The following is a 14998-nucleotide window of genomic DNA, read 5'->3' on the forward strand; positions in this document are numbered from 1 at the left end:
TAAGTGGACACCAGTGATTTTAGCTCTCCATGGCAGAGTCTCATGCCAAGTGAGAGGACCTGTTACTCGGTAGATCACAGCTGGTGGGAACAGGAGAGGAATAGAAAAACACTGCTGCAATTCTCATAGCTCTATGAAGTTGGCACATTATCAGCCTCCTCTGTGGTAGTCTGTGAAAATGGCCACAAATTCTGCCCCTTGTCCCCACCTTGCATCCATGCCCCTTGACTCGACTTGGTTTCTCTTGCTCTATTTGGAGCCTGGAGGCCCCCTCCTTCTGTCCAGGGGTGGATGAGCTTCCTCCTGAGCCTCTACTGCCTGGCTGAGATCCAGTAGGCTCCTCCCACTCCCACAAAGCAGGTCTCACCTTCTCTCTGCCTGTCCCCTCCGTCTGCCTCATGGTGGCAGGCAGCTCCCCCCACCTCCCCTGCACACCAGGAGCAATTACTGCAGTTGCTGTAGCTTGCAGCTTGGCTGTCTCAGTCCCCGGCAAAGGTGTTTGGCTCCAGCATCTGTGAGCGCATTGAAGCTTAGCTCCACCTCGGTCAGGGTCTGGCTGGTTCTCAGCCCAGAGGCAAGGTTCTTGCAGCCCTCAGCCGTGAGGCCACAGCCGGCCAACCTGTGGAAGACACAAACCCATGGCCTTGAGCTTACTCTGTTGATTCAACAAACACCCATAAGCACACACTGATCACGTACTATGTGCCAGGCCTGTGGGCCAGGCAGAGGTCTAGAAAACCCAGGCCCCAGAAATGCACAGGCTACTTTGGGATAGACATAGAAACAAATAATCGTTTTTTTTTTTTTTTTTAAATATATTTTTGATTAACATTCTCCAGCGTTTTCCCACATGACTCAGAGTACAAGTCAAGGTCCTTTTCCAGATCTACAGGGCCCTGGGGACTTGGATCCTCATCATCTCTGTCCTCATCTCTAATCTCTTTTAGCTCCATCCTCACTGGCCTTCTCTCTGTTCCTCATACACCCCAGACAGAGTTCCACCTAAGGCCTCCGCACCTGCTTCTGCCTGGAACGATCTTCTGGAGCCGATATCTCATGGTTTGTTCCTCCACTTGCATCAGGTCTTTGCTCTGAAGGAAGTCACCTTGGGGACCTCTTGCCTCATCTTTCCACTTAAAATTGCACATCCACCCCTAGGCTCCCTGCTCCTTTCTGCTTTACTTTTTCTATAGCTCATGTCACTCACAATATATTTTACTTATTTATTTGGCTTCTTGTCCTCCTTCCCAAGTAGAATGTAAGCTCCTTTAGGAAGGGATTTTGCTCATTTTCTTTTTTTTGTTTGAGATGGAGTCTTGCTCTTTTGCCCAGGCTGGAGTGCAGTGCCGTGATCTCAGCTCACTGCAACTCCGCCCCCTGGGTTCAAGTGATTCTCCTGCCTCAGCTTCCCAAGTAGCTGGGACTACAGGCATGTGCCACCATGCCCAACTAATTTTTGTATTTTTAGTAGAGACGAGGTTTCGCCACATTGGCCAGGCTGGCCTTTAAGTTCTGACTTCAGGGGTCCACCCACCTCGGCCTCCCAAAGTGTTAGGATTACAGGCATGAACCACCATGCCAGGCCCTATTTTCTAGTCATATCCCAATATCCAGAGCAGGATCTGGCATACAGTAGGTGCTCAGTAAGTATGTAGTAAATAAATGAATGAAATAGCAACAAAAGAGGGGCAAGTCAGGTACAGCTGAAGGCAGAGGAATGAGTGATTGCCAAGACAGGGAGGAAAAGGTGAGCCTTATATGAGTAGTTCACTGAAGTGAGGGCAGAGGCAGGGGTGTGTATGGCTGGTAGGGCAGATGTGAAATCACAGCATGCAGTTAGTGTAGTGATGTTGGCATAAAGGCTACCCAGGTAGAGAGAAAGTTCGGGGGTAAAGCTAGAAAATATCACAATGGTGGTAGGTCTTGGATGCCATTATGAGATGTAGAAACCTATTTCCCCAGGGCAGTGATGAGCCCATAAAAGTTTCTGAGGACACCAGTGGTGTCTCTGCATTGCTTTAGAAAAGTCCCTGAAGGAGGTTGCAGTGAGCCGAGATTGTGCCACTGGACTCCAGCCTGGGCGACAGAGCAGGATTCCATCTCCAAAAAAAAAAAAAAAAAATCTTTGAGGGGGCTGGATAGGGAGAGACAGGAGGCAGGGGGTGTGGGTGGGAGGATGAACAACTGAGTCAGAGCAGTGACTTTCTGGAGATGTTTCAAGTAGACCCTGTGTTACTCAGTGGAGTCCAAAGAGGCTTCTAGATTGGATTCAGAGTAGAAGCTGCTGTCACTTACTGAGAAAGTAGATGTGAGAAGAGTGTCAGTTTCATTGGTCTACAACCAGGGCAGCTGCGCAGGGCCCTGTGCTCAGAAGGACCTGCAATTGGCAGGGGTGTGAGGAGGACCCTTCTAGATTGAGGGTTAATGCTCTATGGACACCATCTTGAATTTCTTAATAATTTTGTCTTTGAATTTGTGTTTTGTAGGTGAAGCCTGATGGGACCATGGAGCCTCAGCTCATAGGTGGTCCCATCAGTGAGCTAGAATTAATCAGGCCCTGGCTTACCTGATACAGAGGAGGTAGGTGTTGCTGGGTCACCCCCTCACTGAGTCATGTCCTGTTCTCCCATTGCTAACTATGTGAATTTGGTAAGTCATTAATGTCCCTGAGCCTCTTAGGACAACTTAAGCACTAAGTACATAGCATACATGATTCTAAGTGCATAGCATACATGTCCTAAGTACATAGCATGCATGATCTCCTTTGACTTTGTAGCCACCTTGTACAGTAGACATGGTGAATCCATGTTATTAATGAGTAAATCAAACTGAAACTTGATAAAGAAACCTACCTATAGTTTTCAATTTGTAAACAATAGAGGCAAGATTCGAACCTGTGTGTGTCTGGCTCCAGGGAAAGTCCTTCCCCAGCCCATTTCTTCATATATGGAAAATGGAAATAATTGTCCCTGCTCTGCCATTTCTGCACAGTGTTGTTGTTGTTGTTGTTTTTTTTGGAAGGCCCAAGGAATTAGTGGATATGAAGGTGTTTGGGTTTGAGATTGTAAAGTTCTATGCCAATGTTGTAAAGAATACACTGAAGATTGGTGTCTTCCTACTGGGGTGTGAAGTTTGAGGTAGAACCAGGATTCCTGAGTCCTATTCAAAAACATTTTTACTGGACTCTGGTGGTTCTCCTTGTGTAGGTTTTAGGGGTGGGTAGAGCAGCCTCATATGGATATCGAAAATCCCAGCACAAGGCTAGGCTTGCCTCCTTATTCTGCCTGCTCAACTTCTCCCACTGTAACTCCTTTTCAATGAGCAACCTTTTGGTTGCTTTCCTTTCTTGCCATTTCCTTTCTCTCAATTTCTTATCACTTTCTTTTCTTCACTTTCCTTGGAATGTAGCTTAGCTTCCATGATCCTTCATTGGCAGTGAATTTCTTACCCTCTGACCTTCCATCACATTCCCCTGGCTAACCCTGAACTCTACTATCTTCCCACTTTCCACCCCAACTCCTGCCTGTACAATAGAGTAGGTGGCTGCCATCTTGAATCATGACCACAACCTTCACATGGGTTATAGCAATGCCTGACAGGCAGAGATCTCATGCTCTCCTCCGGCCATTTGAAGATCTTGTCTTTTTCAAACCTCCAGCACCTCAATCCTCACACTCACTCCTAGCAAACAACTCAAAATTCCTATTTCTCAGAGAAAAATCATGCAGTCAGTGGGAACCTCTCAGCTTGAAACCTATCCTCAGAGTGAAACCTATCCTTATCTTCCCTGTCCTTATCTCCCCTCCTGTTACAGTAGAGAAACATTTCCTTACTCTTCCAAGGCCAATCTTTCTCCTACTTGCTTCCTCTGAGGATAGAGAGCCATCAATAACTCCTTCTCCTTCTTGTATATTTTATCACTCCTCCTCCACTTATACTTAAACTGAGATCTTTTCCTTCTTAAATGCAAGTAAGCAGATGGACACACACATTTACTCAGCCCACCATCCCCTCTGCTTTAATGCTTTCCTCCTTTTCACTACCAAAGTCTTTGAAGAAAGTATATTTGCAGTCTCATTTTTTACCTCTCTCTCCCTCTTTAATCCATTCCAGTCTGCATTCCAGCCTCTTCATGTTACATAAGCTACTTCTGCTGAGGTTATTCATGACTTTTCTATCTCTAATCCAGTGGACAAATTTCAGTCCTTATCTTACTTGACCTCCCAGCAGCAGTAGCGCCTGCTGACCTCCTTGAGACCCTCTGTTCTGTTGGGTTCCATGACACCACTCTCTCCTGATGTCCCTTTCATCTATGTGGGCCCTCCTTCTCAGGCTTGTTTGTTGGCTCTTCTTTGTCGGGCCATTAAACACTGGGCTTGGGGTGTTCCCCAGGCTTGACATGCAATCTTATTTTTGCCCATGAATTTTTGAATCAGCTTGTCCATTTCTGCAATAATGGCAGCTGGGATTCTGAAAGGGATTGTATTGAATCTGTAGATCAGTTTGGAGGGTATTGCCATTTTGATAATATCATGTCTTCCAATCTATGAACATGGGACATCTTTTCATTTATTTAGGTCTTATATAATTTCTTTCAACCATTTTTGTTTGTAGTTTCCAGTGTACAAGTTTTCTTTTGTTAAATTTATTGTTTTTCTATTTTAATTTTTGGATTATTCACTGCTGGTGTATAGAAGTACAACTAATTTTTGTATATTGTTCTTGTTTCCTGAAACCTTGCTGAAATTGTTAGCTTTTTTTTTTTTTTTTTTTTTAAATAGGGTCTCCCTCTGTCACCCAGGTTGGAGTGCAGTGGCATAATCTTAGCTCACTGCTACCTCTGCCTACCAGGCTGAAGTGATTCTCCCACCTCAGCCTCCTGAGTAGCTGGGACTATAGGCGTGTGCCATAATGCCTGGCTAATTTTTTGTATTTTTGATAAGAGACAGGGTTTTGCCATATTGCCTAGGCTGGTCTTGAACTCAAGGAATCCAACCATCTCAGCCTCCCAAAGTGCTGGGATTACAGGTATGAGCCACCATGCCTGGTCCTAATTTGAATATTTTCGATTCCTTAGGATTTTCTACATACAACATCATGTCACCTGCAAATAATAGTTTAATTACTTTCTTTTCAATCTAGAAGCCATTAATTTCATTTTCTTGCTTAATTGCCCTGGACAGAACCTTGAGTACAATGTTGAATAGAAATGGCAAGAACAGACATCTTTGTCTTATTCCTAATCTTAGGGGGGAAGCACTCAGTCATCCACCATTAAGTATAATGTTAGCTGTGGGTTTTTCACTGCTAACAACTTTATCAGGTTGATAAAGTTTCCTTTTAGTAAAAACAAAAAACAAAAACAACAACAACAAAAAAAGTTTCCTTTCAGTTCTAGTTTGCTGAGTGTTATCAATGTGAAAGGTGTTGGATTTTTGTCAAATGCTTTTGTCTTTGAGATAATCATTAGTTTGTGTTCTTTATTCTACTAACATGTTGCATTACATTGATCAATTTTCCTAGGTTAAACCCAATTTGCATTCTTGGGATAAATCCCATTTGGTCATGGTCTACAATCCTTTTGATATGTTGCCAGTATTTTGTTATGGAATTTCACATATATATATTCATAAGGGATGTTGATCTGTAGATTTTTTTTTCTCTTGTGATGCTTTTGATTATATTAGTCTAATTTTGGTATCAGGGTAATATTGATCTCATAGAACAAACTGGCACATGTTCTCTTTTCTGATATTTTTGGAAGAGTCTGAAAAGATAAGTGTTAATTCTTCTTTAAATATTTAGTAGAATTCACTGGTAAAACCATCTGGGTCTGGGCTTTGTTTGTTTCATAGAAAGTTTTTTACTTACTAATTCAATATCTGTATTTGTTAAAGGTCTATTAAGATTTTGTATTTGTTCTTTAAGTCAGTCTAGGTATTTGTGTTTTTCTGGAAGTTGGCCCATTTCATCTGGGTTATCTAATTTGTTGGCTTACAACATTTCATAATATTCCCTTAGAATTCTTTTATTCCTGTAAGTTCAGTTGTGATGTCCCATCTTTTATTTCTGTATTTAGTAATCTGAATCTTCTAACTTTTAACTTTAGTTAGTTCAGCTAAAAGCTGTCAATTTTGTTGGTATTTTTAAAGAACTAACTCTTAGTTTCATGGATTTTCTTAATTGTTTTCTATTCTGTTTCATTTGTCTCTACTCTAGTCTTTATTATTTCTTTTCCTCTGCTTGCTTTTGGTTTTGGTTTTGTTTGCTTCGCGCCATTGCACTCCAGCCTGGGTAACAAGAGTGAAACTCCATCTCAAAAAAAAAAAAAAAATATCTTTACTAACATGAAAGACCTAAGGAAAAAAATTGTTAAAGTGTAAGTTTGGTTACTGATTTGAGATTCTTTCTCTTCTTCCTCTCTTTTGTTTTCTTTAATAGACTTTATTTTTTAAAGTAGTTTTAGATTCACAGTAAAACTGAGCAAAAAGTAGAGAGTTCCCATATACTCCTTGTCCCCACATCCCTCATACAATCTTTCCCACTACTGACATGCTGTACATTAGTACACTGTGGTGAAATTTGTTGCAACTGATAAACTGACATGGACACATCATCACCCGAAGTCCATAGTTTACATTAGGGCTCACTCTTGGTGTACATTCTGTGGATTTTGACAGCTGTATAATAATACATACTAACTCTAACCCTAACCTTAATCCTAACCCTAACCCATGCTTATAGTAGATAGAGTAGTTTCACTGTCCTAAAACTCTTTTGTGCTCTATTAATTCCTCCTTTTCCTCAAGCCCTGGAAACCACTAATCTTTTAATTATCTCCTTGGTTTTGCCTTTTCCAGAATGTCATATAGTTGGAATCATATAGCCTGTAGCCTTTTCAAATTGGCTTCTTTTAGTAACGTGCATTTAAAATTTCTCCATATCTTTTTGCAGCTTGATAGTTTGTTTCTTTTTAGGATTGAATAATAGTCCATTGTCTGTACCTCAATTTATTTGTCCATTCACTTCCTGAAGGACATCTTGCTTCCAAGTTTTGGCAATTATGAACAAAGCTGTCATAAACATGCACGTGCAGGTTTTTGTGTGGACAGAGGTTTTCAATTCATTTGGGTAAATATCAAGGAGTGTAATGGCTGGATCATATGGTGAAAGTACATTTTGTTTTGTAGAAAACTGCCAAACTGTATTCCAAAGTGGCTGTATCATTTTCCATCCCCACTAGCAATGAATAAGATTTCTTGTTGTTCTACATCCTCACCAGCATTTGGTGCTGTCAGTGTTTTGGATTTAGGCCATTCTAATAGGTGTGTATTGTTATATTTTCTTTTTCTTCATTAATTTTTTAAAACACTTGAGTATTTTTTTTTAGAGATAAAGTCTGTCTCTGTTGCCCAACTTCGAGTGCAGTGGCATCATCATATCTCACTGTAATACTGAATTCCTGGGCTCAAGTGAATCCTCCACCTCAGCCTCCCAAGTAGCTAGGACAACAGGCACATATCATCATTCTCATCTAATTTTTTATTTTGTTTTTGTAGAGACAGGGTCTCTCTATGTTGCCCAGGCTGGTCTTAAACTCCTGACCTAACGCAATTGTCCTGCCTTGGCCTTCTAGACCTTTGGGATTATAGGCATGAGCCACCATGTCTGGCCCTATCTTTCCTTTTTTTGTTTTAAATAGAGGCATTTATAACTATAAATTTCCCTTTAAGCACTGCATTAGCTGCATCCAATGCCTTTTGGCATGTTGTATTTTTGTTTTCATCCCTTTCAAAGTATTTTCTAATGTCCTTTGTAATTTCTTTTTTGACCCTTGGTTATTTAGAAGTATGTTGTTTAATTTCAGTGTATTTATGAACTCCTCAAATTTCCTTCTATTGTTGATTTCTAATTTCATTTTATCATGGTCAGAAAATATACTTTGTATGATTTCAGTCCTTTCAAATTTGTTGAGATTTGTTTTATAGAGCTTTATAGGATACCTGCTTGGCATGCCCACTTGGATACCTTGAAAGGATCTTGAAACCAGCAAACATGAGATCACACTCATGACACTCCACCCCCAACCCCAATCACTTTTCTTTTAGTATTCTCCATCGTAATGTAGGTGCCACCATCTCATGAGTTGCTTTGGTCAGAAACCTAAAATCATCCTTGATATCTTCCTCTTCATTTTTCCCTAATTTCAATCCATTACTCAGCCCAGTTGATTTTACTTTTAAAGATCTCTTAAATCTAGCCACTTTGTTCCATATCCATTGCCAATACCACAGTCTAAGCTATGGCTGTCTGTTACAAAAACTACTGTAATTTTCCTTAGTCCAAGCTATCATCACCTTTGCAAGAACTACTGTAATTTTCTTACTAATTGGTTTCCCAACCTCTACTTTTGCACTCTTCCAATCCATTGTCTATGTTGCAGCCAGTTTCTATTTTGAAAATATACTCATCTTGTCAATCTTCTGCTTAAAATCCCACTCCATCAGGAAAAAACCCCAAATCCAACATGACACCCAAGGCTTACATAGTCTGGTTCTTGTTGGTATCTGAAGCCTTAACTCCCTCCTTTGCTATCTGCCCTCCAGCCACACTGGCCTGCTTTCAATTTCTTGACTGCCTCTTCCTGCCTTCTGCACAGAGCTTTTGTACATGCTATTCTTTTTGCCTGAAACTTTTTCCCTCCTGCTTTGCTTAGTTCAATCCTCTGTATTCTTCAGACCTCCCTCAAGCCTCACTTCATGAGAGAATTGTGTGTGTATGTGTGTGTGTGTGTGTGTGTGTGCGCGCAAAACATCCTGTCTGTGTTTGTTTAGCAAAGTCACACTGGCCAGAGGGGGCCTCGATGAATATCTGATGAATGCAAAGGCGAATCCCTCAGGCCAGACTCAGTTTCTGCCTTGGATCTCCTCCTCATCCTTGCTTTAGAAAAGAACCCAGGCCAGACTCACCGTAGGGTCTCCAGGAGGCAGCAAGGGTATCTCAGGGTCTCACAAAGACTCTGCACTGCAGAGAGGCTAAGCAAGTTTCCACTTAGGTCCAGCTCCTTCAGGCTTCCGGTGATCTTGAGAACGGAGAAGAGAATCTGCCAATAGGCATCTGTGGCTGGGACCCACCTGAACCTGAGGGAGAGAGAGGAGGACAGGAGAGATGTGTTGTGTGTGTGGGGGGTTTGAGGTACCCAGCCCTGCACAATACAGTTGAGCTCTGTCCCCCTGAGCACCAGACCACAGCAGGCAGTGCCATCCCCAGTACTGACCAGCCTCCTTATCTGCTCCTGTCACCCAGGGCTAGATCCCTCTCCTCCATGTGACTCCTCATTCTACAGCCCTTACCATAGGACACTAAAGTGTTCATTTTGTGTGTCTATTTCTCCCTCAGTCTGAGAGTTCCTTGAGGGCAGACACAGACACTTGTCTTTTTTTTTTTTTTTTTTTAATCTTTGGTGCTCAGTATAGGTGCTGGCCTCTTGCTGTGCGGGGGCAAGGAGCAGAGGCAAGGAGCTGCCTGTACATGGGCTCTGCATCTCGTGCCTTACTCTGTCTCCTTGGCTGTAAAAACAGGACAGCAATAGCATCTTCTGCAGAGGGGTGTGTGAGGATTAACAACTACTACAGAGTATCCCAAAAGTCCTAGAGCAGTTTAAGTTTCAATAATTGCAGAAGTACAAGTACTACAAACATACAGAAAAAGCCAGCTGAGTGCAGTGGCTCATGCCTATAATCCCAGTACTTTAGGAGGTAGAGGCAGGAAGATCGATTGAGCTCAGGAGTTTGAGACCAGCCTGGGCAATATAGTAAGATCCTGTTTCCACAAAATTGAAAAAAAAAAAAAAAAATAGCCAATGTGGTGGTGTGCACCTGTAGTCCCAGCTACTCAGGAGGCTGAGGTGGGAGAATGGATTGAACCTGGAAGGCCAATGTTGCACAGTGAGGCATGGTCATGCCACTGCACTATTCCTAGGAGACACAGTGAGATTCCATCTCAAACACACACACACAGAAGAAAAAAAGCCATAAATGAGGCTGGATGCGGTAGCTCATGCTTGTAATCCCAGCACTTTGGGAGGCCGAGGTGGGCGGATCACCTGAGTTAAGGGGTGAAACCCTATCTCTACTAAAAATACAAAAATTAGCCAGCTGGCGGTGGTAGCAGGCACCTGTAATCTCAGCTACTCAGGAGGCTGAGGCAGGAGAATTGCTTGAACCCAGGAGGCAGAGGTTGCAGTGAGCAGAGATCGTGCCATTGCCCTCTAGCTAGGGCAACAAGGGCGAGACTTATCTCAAAACCAAAACCAAAAAAAAAAAAAAAAAAAAAAAAAAGCCATAAATGAAGGTTTATTTGAATTTCTTTTACATTTGCTTAGTTCTGTGAAACTTGAAAAATACATTTAAAATTTTTTATTTCTGTCAGCATTTGCCATCTTTAATCAAGAGGACTGCAAAAAAATTAAGTTTATATTGAAAATGCACAATGCTTAATCACAACCTGAAACCTCTCATCCTGCCATCTTCATTTCCTTAATATCTCCGGCTGGTTCTCCTCTTCCTTCCCACAGCCCTTGGCCAACCTCCACCCTTTCTTCCTGAACTTTCACTTTGTTTATAGTAGCCTCCTTATTCTTATCTCTGCCTTGCCTAGCTGACTCACTTCCTTTAAAATTTCCCCTCCCACTTGCAGCTGAAGCCTCTGACTTTCCCATGGCATTCTCTTAAGGCTCTACTTGCTCCCGCCTATCCCAAACTGTCTCCTCTGGTCTGGTGTTCCTGGTTCCCCTTACCCATCCCAGTACCCACCCCCGGCCAGCCACCATTTGGCCTCTGCCTCTGGCTGCCTGGAACTCTTCTGAATGTCTCCCATTGGTCCACTGCCACTTGGAATACGTGTATCCAGGTCCTTTAAGGCCTACCTCACATTTATAATTATGAACAACTAGAAACAGCTTACAATGGCCAAGAATAGGAGAATGGTCAAATCAGCCATGGCACTTCCCTGTGGAATAGTATGTGGTCATTCAAAATGGTGTTGTATCAGACTACTTAAAAATATAAGAAGGGCTGGGCATGGTGGCTTATGCCTATAATCCTAGCACGTTGGAAGGTTGAGGCAGGCGGATCATTTGAGGTCAGGAAATTGAGACCAGCCTGGCCAATGTGGTGAAACCCCATCTCTATTAAAAAGACAAAAAAAATTAGCTGGGTGTGGTGGCACACGCCTATAATCCCAGCTACTTGGGAGGTTGAGGAACGAAAATTGCTTGAACTCGAGAGGCAAAGGTTGCAGTGAGCAGAGATTGTGCCACTGCACTCCAGCCTGGGTGATAGCAAGATTGTCTCAAAAAAAAAAAAAAAAAAAAAAAAATATATATATATATATATATATATATATATTTTAATGAACATGAGTTTTATTGTGAGAAAAAGTTTAAAAAATATGAATCTAAAGACCCACATCAAATATTTCTCCCTCTGAGAATCTTTTTTTGTCCACTCGTGATCACTCCCTTCCTTGGGCCACACGACAGTACCTTGTCCATATCTCTACTGTTGTAGATATCACACCCTGATGTCAGTATTAAATGAATGTTTGTCTTCTCCCCTATTTTTTGAGCTCCTTAGGGCAGGGATTGTGCTCTTTTTTGGTGTGTGTTTGTTTCCGTTTCTGAGATGGAGTCTTGCTCTGTTGCCAGGCTGGAGTGCAGTGACAAGAGTTCAGCTTATTACAACCTTCAAGTAATTCTTCTGCCTCAGCCTCCGGAATAGCTGGAACTATAGGCATGAGCCACCATGCCCAGCTAATTTTTGCATTTTTATTTACTTTTTATTTATTGAGATGGAATCTTGCTCTTGTCGTCTAGGCTGGAGTGCAATGGCACAATCTTGGCTCACTGCAACCTCCGCCTCCCAGGTTCAAGTGATTTCCTTCCTCAGCCTCCCGAGTAGCTGGAATTACAGGTGCCTGCCACCATGTCTGGCTAATTTTTGTATTTTTAGTAGACACAGGGTTTCACCATGTTGGCCAGGATGGTCTCAATCTCTTGACCTTGTGATCCTCCCACGACCTCCTAAAGTGCTGGGATTCCAGGTGTGGGCCACTGTGCCCGGCCAGGATTGTGCTTTTTAATCTGTGATCTGTAGGGCCTAGCATAGAATCAGTGCTTAGTAAATATGAAATGAATCATCTAACGTAGAACACAGACACATACCAATACCATGTGATCTATACTGTGGCAGAGGTTGGCAACCGGGATGAGGAAGTTCTGAGTGTTGCTGGGCTGTAGAATGCCTAGAGGAAGCTGCTCTTGTGAAACCAGAGAGTGGGTTTCATGCTGAGTGCCTGGGGCAACGGTGGCACCACAGTCACAAATAATTATGAAGTCAGTTTTGCAGGGAAAAATAGCAAACTTTTTTTTTTTTTTTGAGACACAGTCACTGTCACCCAGGCTGGAGTGCAATGGCACAATCTCAGTTCCTGGGTTCAAGGAATTCTGCTGCAGCCTCCTGAGTAGGTGGGACTACAGGTACCCACAACCATACCTGGCTAATTTTTTTATTTTTAGTAGAGATGAAGTTTCACCATGTTGGCCAAGATGGCCTCGATCCCTTGACCTTGTGATCTGCCTGCCTCAGCCTCCCAAAGTGCTGGGATTACAAGTATGAGTCACAGTGCCTGGCCAGGAAACTCCTTTTGAGAGCTGATGGGGAAGATCTCAGGGCCAATGTCGTTGTCATCGAGAGGGTTTCTGAAGCAGCTGGAGGAGCAGTTTCTTTGAGAGAATGAATGGCCAGAGAGAGGAGCAGGGGTAGGGGGGCTGCCTGATTCTTGGGGAGTGTGGGGGTAGCTAAGGTCAGCTGGAAGCTGGGAACAGGTCCAGGAGAGAAGATGGGCAGTCATTCTAAGGGTAGGTAGAGAGGTGGCAGCATAAGGCGGGGCCCAGTGGCCTCTCCAGAAACAAGCAGAGTCTGCCCCACAGTTGGACACTACAGAGGAGCTTAGGTGGACAGAGCATGGTGGTCATATTGGGCAGTTAGAAGTCACTGGTGACCCTGATTCTTTAGCCACTCCCATCCCCCAAACAGGCTCAGTGAGTGTGCCTCTGGTGCTCAGGACACTTGACCTTATGGACTGACAGAGGAGCTGGAGACATGGTGGGTAGAGTACTCACAGGACTACCCTGTCAAGGCTCCATGCTGGTCCGTGCTGCCTGCCCTCAATCAGTTGAAGCTTCTTCACGTCGTGGCAGAATTTAATGCAGAAAGTGCACACCAGGAGCTCCATGTCTGTTTCCACACACATGCACACTTCTTGGAAATGGGCCATCATTTGTGTCAGGAAACTTTTGCCCTGAGTCTCATACAAACAGTGGAGGAACTCCAGAGAGTGTGACTGCAGTGAGGGCTGCAGGAACTGGGCACACTGCAGAAGCCTCCTCTTCCTCTCCTGAGACAGCTGGCAGTCAAAGATGTTCTCCATCTCTCTTGTCCCCCGTTTACTTAACAGGCCCAGTAGGAAACGTGTGGTTGGTGCCCTGAACAGGTCATGTGTTCCATATGCTTCTAGCAACTTTCCCAAACCCACGATGTGATTAGAATGTTCACTTCTCCCCTTCTTATCCTCCAAGGCACAGGACATTGCTGCAAAGAACTCCTGGAAACAGAGGTGAATGAAGCTGTAGCTCAGAGGGATGGGGTGCTCTTGAAGAATACCCATCTTCAAGAGGGAGGAGATGATGGCCCCATCTAACCCATGCTTCTTGAGGTCATCTGGACTGAAAAGGGTCTTTCTTTGCCAGATGCCCTCAGCAGCCAGGGAGCAGAAGCCCAGGAGCTGGGACCCCAATGGCTGAGCTCGGAGAGCCTGGGAAAAGTAATGCAGACAGAGGGTCGTGGTGGTCTTGGAGGTCAGTGTGAGTTCTTCCTTCTGCTTCATCTGCTGCATCAGGCAAGTGCAGGCCAGCCAGGACACCCAGGGCACGAGACACAGGGCCCAGAGTTCTTTGTTTGATTTGACCAACCTAAAGGCTCTATTTGCTTGCCTTTTATCTGTGAAATATTTGTAGAAATATTCCTTCCTGCTGGACTCAGAGAACCCCAGAACTTCTACCCAATGTGCCTGCTCCAAAGAAGGAATGAGACTCTGCAGAGCTGTGGTCCGAGCAGTGATCAGGAAGGACGCCTTGGGAAGTATGCTTCTCCCCAGCAAACTGCCCAGCAGTGCATCCGCTGGCTGCGGCTGGCTCCAGTGCAGACAGAGTTCGGGACTCTGCTCCTTCAAGACCCATTTTGGCTCATCCACACCATCGAGGATGAAGAGCAGCTGCTCTGGACTAGACAGGATCTGTCTAATGGGAGCCTGAGTGGCTGTCCAGTCTTTTCCAATGAGCTCAGCAAGACTCAGCAGCTTGGACTGGGCCAGCTCTCTGCAGCTGAAGTAGAAGACATGTTGGAAGCAATCCCTATACAGCTGGCCTCTCCCCCAGGCCTCCCTCACCCACCTGGCCAGTGTTGACTTCCCAATTCCAGCAGCCCCCTGCAGTATGACTATGCGAGGTTCCTGGGTATCCAGGCCTGGGCCAAATAAGTCTCCGATCTCAATTAAATGTCCTTGATCCTCCTCCACATTATGAAGCAATCTTCCCCTGACCAGGCACTCATGGCTTCTGGGGTGAGGCCTTTGTAGAAGTAGCAGCTGTGTAAATTTTTGGTTCAAATCCTCATTTTTCCAGGACCATGTGGAACAGGGGCTCTCCCTCCACAGGTTCTGGTCTCTTTCTCTGATTCCTAAGGGAGGGAAAGAAGGAACATAAAGGTAGAGAATAGAATAATTAATTAAAAACTGTTTTAGGCACCTACTCCAAGCCACACACTGCACTGGCTGCAGACACTGGTATGTTCCTGCCATGTGGTAGAAGGAACATGTGCTTTGGGGTAGAAGATCCCAGTTCAAGTCTTGACTCAACCAAGTCATACTCTCTGAATGA

General features: G+C 44.0%; 1 protein-coding gene across 4 annotated transcripts in view; it reads right to left on the minus strand.

Annotated features, from left to right (window-relative positions):
• Positions 1–14998, minus strand: part of NLRP1 (NLR family pyrin domain containing 1) — an 83936-nt gene that overhangs the window by 47455 nt on the left and 21483 nt on the right. For all 4 annotated transcript variants that reach the window (XR_012514612.1, XM_074388515.1, XM_010341965.3 and 1 more), the window contains 3 exons: positions 13184–14798; positions 8970–9140; positions 449–619 (listed from right to left, as the gene is read on the minus strand). Coding sequence is in view for 3 of the 4 variants with exons in the window: in XM_074388515.1 (XP_074244616.1) it covers positions 449–619; positions 8970–9140; positions 13184–14798 (1957 nt within the window). In the remaining variant the exon portion in view is untranslated. The remainder of the gene's footprint in view (positions 1–448; positions 620–8969; positions 9141–13183; positions 14799–14998) is intronic.

The sequence above is a fragment of the Saimiri boliviensis genome, chromosome 17, assembly GCF_048565385.1.
Source record: "Saimiri boliviensis isolate mSaiBol1 chromosome 17, mSaiBol1.pri, whole genome shotgun sequence".
Classification (NCBI taxonomy): domain Eukaryota; kingdom Metazoa; phylum Chordata; class Mammalia; order Primates; family Cebidae; genus Saimiri; species Saimiri boliviensis.